We start from the raw sequence: 5,928 nt of genomic DNA on the forward strand, positions 1-5,928 counted from the left end.
GGTAAAGGTCCGTCACGGAAAACCCTAGTGACACGTGTCCCTAATGACCGCATCTAACGGAGCCGTTACAACGGCAGACACACAACAACTATTTAGGGATCACATAAACTCCCCCCTTCCCATGCACATAAGAGCTCCCACTATTTTCTCCATGCAGTTTGGAGTTTTCTGCCATGGTGTGTGTTTATAATACATACGACAAAGGCTCGGCTTGTGTATTATGTTGTTATGGATTTCTTCTCTCTATGGATTTGTATTATATTGCTATGGACTATTGTTCCTACGGAACTTTCTATGTTTGGACTATATGTTGATTATGGAGCTTGTGTATTGGACTATATGTTGTTATGGAGGTTTTCTATTCATCCGCTACTATATATGTTACTATATTGTCCATACTGTATTTGAAATGCATGGCTGAAACTAAAATAAACAAAAAAAAATGGCGCAATAGAGGTGGCAAAAATGCAAAATGGACTTTGTCGTGTGTGCATACATACGTCAAAGGCGCCACGTGCTGCCAAATGTATTCAGATGTACATGACATAATTTAGTGTGGAAGCTTTGAAATGAAAGAAATGTTAGTTCTTGCAAAAAATTAAATCGGAGGTGAATCACTGGGTCACCGCAGGAGCCAGGCATTTGAGTTGTATCATACCTCGAGAGTATACTTGTGTTTTCATTTGCAAGGTGGTTGTTACTGTCAATGTTTAGGCTGGAACGATACCCTCGTCCGGTATCGGTTGCGTGTTTATATAGCACAGGAAAAGCCCCTGGCGTGGCACGTACAATACGTATAGGATCGGTGTACTACACCGTATGCCAATACGTTACAAACTCTAACAGCCCCCCTTAATTTAAACCTTGGAGAGGTTAAGATTACGCTTGAACTCATCTAACTTCTTAACAGGAAGAGCTTTAGTGAAACCATCTGCAACTTGATCTTTGCTAGATATAAATCGAATAGCTAGCTGATTCTTAGCAACTCTTTCTCTAACAAAATGAAAGTCAATTTCTATGTGCTTAGTACGAGCATGAAAAACAGGATTTACAGACAAATAGGTAGCACCTAGATTGTCACACCAAAGCCTTGGCTTTTGCTTCAATTTTACTCCAAGTTCTGCAAGAAGAGCTTCAACCCAAATCAACTCAGCTGTGGCATTTGCAAGAGATTTGTATTTAGCCTCAGTACTAGACCGAGACACCGTTTCTTGTTTTCTAGCACTCCAAGAAACCAGATTAGGTCCAACAAATATGGCGAAGCCACCTGTGGATCGCCGATCATCAAGACAACCTGCCCAATCTGCATCTGAAAAAGCACTAAGAAGTGTGGATGAAGATGCTGTAAAGGTTGTGCCAAGTTTCAATGTATCCTTCACATATCTAAGAATTCTTTTCACAGCAGACCAATGTTCTGTGGTTGGAGCATGAAGATATTGACATACTTTGTTGACAGAGAAAGATAAATCTGGTCGTGTCAAGGTTAGATATTGTAAAGCTCCTACTATACTCCTGTACTGAGACGAATCTTCAGAGCCAAGAGGTGTACCAACTGTGAGAGACAATTGTTCAGAGGATGATAATGGTGTAGGAGCCGGCTTACATGTAACCATGCCAACTTTGGTAAGAATGTCTGTAGCATATTTTTCTTGTGTCAACAACAAACCATTTTGTGTCTTTTTCACCTCAATGCCAAGAAAATAATGTAAGTCACCCAAATCCTTGATAGCAAAATTCTCATTGAGACTCCGTAGAAGGATAGAGATGGCATCATCAGAGGAGCTTGTGACTATGATATCATCAACATAAATTAGCACAAATATGACAATACCTGACTTTTTGTAGAGAAATAATGAGGTGTCAGCTCTGGAGGGTGTAAAACCAAGATTGCACAGTTTAGAACTCAATCTTGAGTACCAGGCACGAGGAGCTTGTTTCAACCCATATAACGCTTTATCAAGCTTGCAAATGTAATGCGGAGCATGAGGGTCTTCAAAACCTGGAGGTTGTTTCATGTATACCTCCTCTTCAAGAACACCATGAAGAAACGCGTTCTTGACATCTAGCTGCCTTAACTTCCATCCTCGAGAAACAGAAATGGCCAAAACAGTTCTAATAGTAGCAATTTTAACTACTGGACTAAAGGTGTCCTCATAGTCAATACCATACCTTTGCTTAAAACCTTTTGCTACTAGCCTTGCTTTGTATCTGTCAACTGTTCCATCAGCTCTTCTTTTGACGCGATAGACCCACTTGCAATCAATCAAATTTCTCTTGGAACTGGGAGGAACAAGGTGCCATGTTTTATTGATCATCAGGGCATCATACTCTTCTTCCATAGCCTTTCTCCAATTTGGATCATCAAGAGCCTCAATCAAATTACAAGGTTCACCTGTAGAGGAAAGCATGCCGTATCTGACTGTACCATCAGTATATATTTTGGGTTTCTTAATACCTTGCTGAAGTCTCGTGCGAGGAGGTGATGGTGGTGGTGCAGGCTGTTCTGGTGCACCACCAGCACTAGCAGTTTCTCCGTCCACAGAAGATCCGCCTGCAGCATGTGATGATGATGGTGTGGCCTCGCTTGGAGACAAGGAAGCTGTCGGTGTGGAGGGAGACGGCGGCTCGTCCGCGGGCGAGCTAGTCCCCGCTGGGCGCGTGGCAACAGGGGATTCGACGTGGGCGTGGGGTGGAGGCGAGCCAGTCCGCGCCGGGCGCGTGGCGGAAGACTGGGCGGGAGAATCTCCCCCTGGCGACGTGGAGGATCCGGCACCGGGATCGATGCCAGGATCATTCCCGGGATCGGAGCTGTCCAGGGAATGTTCCGCCTCGTGTTGCGCGCCAGTCCCGCCCGTTTCTGTATCAGATTCTTCAGCTTCTGTAGCGCTCGGAGCTCCGTTTTCGACACGATTTTCTTCAGCATGCTCAGTATTCTGCAACACATAAGGAACAGGAATAATAGGAGACATATGATCATCAGTATGTTGTGCGTGTGGAGTGGTTGTGGAGGACGTAGGGAGGAGAAGAATCTCTTTCTTGAGGAGAGCACCAGCGTTGGGATGAAGCAAAGCGAAGGGGAAAATATTCTCATCGAAAACAACATCTCGAGAAACATAAATGCGACCAGTGGAGACATCCAGACATTTGACACCCTTATGAAGAGGACTATAGCCAATAAAAACACATCGAGTAGAGCGGAAAGCGAGTTTTTGTTTGTTGTATGGGCGAAGATTAGGCCAACAAGCACAACCAAAAGTGCGAAGAGCATCATAATTTGGTGTGACATTTAGAAGACATTCAGTTGTACTTTTAAGATCAAGGACTTTGGTAGGAATAATATTTATGAGAAAAGTGGCAGTAAGGAAGGCTTCATCCCAAAACTTAAGAGGCATAGATGCATTTGCAAGAAGGGCAAGACCAACTTCTACTATGTGGCGATGTTTTCTTTCAGCAGAGCCATTTTGTTGATGTGCATGAGGACAGGAGACATGATGAACAATGCCAATCTTTTGAAAGAAATCATTCAGTTTTTCATACTCACCACCCCAATCAGTTTGCATAGTAACAATTTTCCTATCAAACTTGCGCTCAACATAATGTTGATAATTAAGAAAGGCTTGATACACATCTGAGCGCTTTTTAAGCAAGTAGATCCAAGTAAATTTACTATAATCATCAATGAAGCTTACATAGTATGCATGTTTCCCAACAGAAAGAGGTGCTGGACCCCATACATCAGAGAAAACTTGTTCCAAGGGAACAGTAGACCTACTGGTGGAAACAGGGTATGGCAGCTGATGACTCTTGGCAAGCTGACAAGAATCACATACATATGGAGTACTTTCTGGGGTGTAAGCTATATTATTTCTCCTAAGAACTTGTTGAACAATAAATTAAGAAGGGTGTCCTAAGCGGCGATGCCATGTGGATGAAGACTGCTTTATTGTGAAGTATGCATGCTTGGAGGATTCATGAGAGATGGGCATCAAAGGGTAGAGACCTCCATAGCAGGGGCCTTTAAACAGGATTCTTCGTGTTTCCTGGTCCTTGATCAAAAAGAAGAAAGGATGGAACTCAATAAAGACGTGATTATCAAGAGTAAATTTGTGAACAGATAGTAAGTTTTTGGAGGCACTAGGAACATGTAATATGTTGTTCAACTTGAATGAGTTATGAGGGGTGCACAAGACTGAATGACCAATATGACTAATATGCATTCCCGTACCTTCTGCCGTGCGTACACGGTCTTGGCCTTGATATTTGTCATGTGTGGAGAGCTTGCTCAACTCAGCGGTGATGTGATCAGTTGCACCCGTGTCCGTGTACCAGTTTGTATCAACACCATAGGAGGCAAGATTTGCACCCTTATCATCACGCTCGCGATCACGATCACGGTTGTTCCTCTTATCATCAGAGTAACGCCACCAGCAGTCACTTGCCGGGTGACCATGAATCTTGAAGATTTGACACTCCGTGTCAACATAAGGAGTAGGAGCCCGGTCAGACCGCCGGTTGCGAGCACGGTCACCACCATCACGACGGTCATCACGACGCCGATCGTCACGTCGGTCATCGCGGCGCTCATCATGGCGCCGATCATCGCGGCGCCAATTGCCACGGTCATCATCATAGCGGCGATTGCCACGGTCATCGTCATAGCGGCGCGGAGGAGAACGGCCACGGTAACCACCATCGCCACCACCACGCGGAGGGGATCGTCCGCGGTAGCCTCCATCCCCGCCACCACGTGGGGGCGAGCGACCACGCGGAGGAGGAGTGCGTCCGCGCGGGCGAGAGTCACGTTTGGCGATATTTGCTGTTGAAGAGAAGGAGTCCGTGGACTCCTCGACGCCATTGCGCAGGTCATAGGCATACAGCTGGTCATAGAGCTCATCAAGGGTGGTGCCCGGGCTGCCATTGACGGTGGTGATGAGTGAGTTGTAGTGGCCCTTGTCGAGGCCATTAAGGACATAACTGATGACCTCATCTTCATCAAGCGATTTGCCAAGAGCACCCAGCTCATAAGCAAAGCCCTTCATCTTTGTGAAGTACTCATCAGCCGTCATGGACAACTTTTTAGTGTTGTTCAGCCTGTCTCGGAGATGCTGAACTTTGGACCTGGAGGCAGAGGAAAACATGGCAGTGATAGTTTTCCACGCATCGGCGGTGGAGTGTACATCAAGAACATGAGAAAGTATGTCAGGGGACAGCGAATTCAACAGGAACCGAAGCACCTGCTGATCTCGTGCGAGCCATGCGCCATAGGCTGGGTTTGGAATGGTGATCTTGTTCTTGTCAGCGTTTTCAGCATCCAGGGTCTTGGGCGGGGCACGATAAGTGCCGTCGAGGAGCCCCAAGACATCAGCTCCGCGAAAAGCTGGATACACCAGGGCCTTCCACGGAAGATAGTTGTTACGCGTGAGGGGTTGTGCCGGGGGGGGGGGGGTGCCGAGAGCAGCAGCCATAGCGGCGGCGGTGGAGTTGGACGAGGTCGTCATCCTAGGGTTTTGGGTTGTAGGGGCGCGGCGGCGACTAGTTGTGGTTGTAGGCGGCGGCGGCTTGGTAAGCGGCGGCGGCGGCGATCTTGGTCGTGGTTTTAGGATTTTAGATGTGGGTCGTAGTTTTAGGCGGCGGCGGCGGCTTGGTAAGCGGCGGCGGTGGCGATCTTGGTCGTGGATGTGTGCGGCGGCTGCAAGAACAAGTGGCGGCAGTTTTGTTGGCGGCGGCGGCGGCTAAGGAGCGGCGGCGGCGGCAGGGTCGTAGGCAGCTAGGTCACGAAGGGAGGTGGCTCTGATACCATGTCAATGTTTAGGCTGGAACGATACCCTCGTCCGGTATCGGTTGCGTGTTTATATAGCACAGGAAAAGCCCCTGGCGTACGTACAATACGTATAGGATCGGTGTACTACACCGTATGCCAATACGTTA

General features: G+C 47.0%; 1 protein-coding gene across 1 annotated transcript; it reads right to left on the bottom strand.

Moving 5' to 3' along the window:
* Positions 1-857: 857 nt before the first annotated feature.
* On the bottom strand, positions 858-5,498 carry LOC139831684 (uncharacterized). Its single transcript, XM_071821002.1, has 2 exons — positions 4,242-5,498; positions 858-2,933 (listed from the first exon to the last, which is right to left on the bottom strand). Exons 1-2 carry the CDS (start codon positions 5,496-5,498, stop codon positions 858-860), a joined length of 3,333 nt encoding a protein of 1,110 aa, XP_071677103.1.
* Positions 5,499-5,928: the final 430 nt, after the last annotated feature.

Source organism: Lolium perenne, chromosome 5, assembly GCF_019359855.2.
Source record: "Lolium perenne isolate Kyuss_39 chromosome 5, Kyuss_2.0, whole genome shotgun sequence".
Lineage (NCBI taxonomy): Eukaryota > Viridiplantae > Streptophyta > Magnoliopsida > Poales > Poaceae > Lolium > Lolium perenne.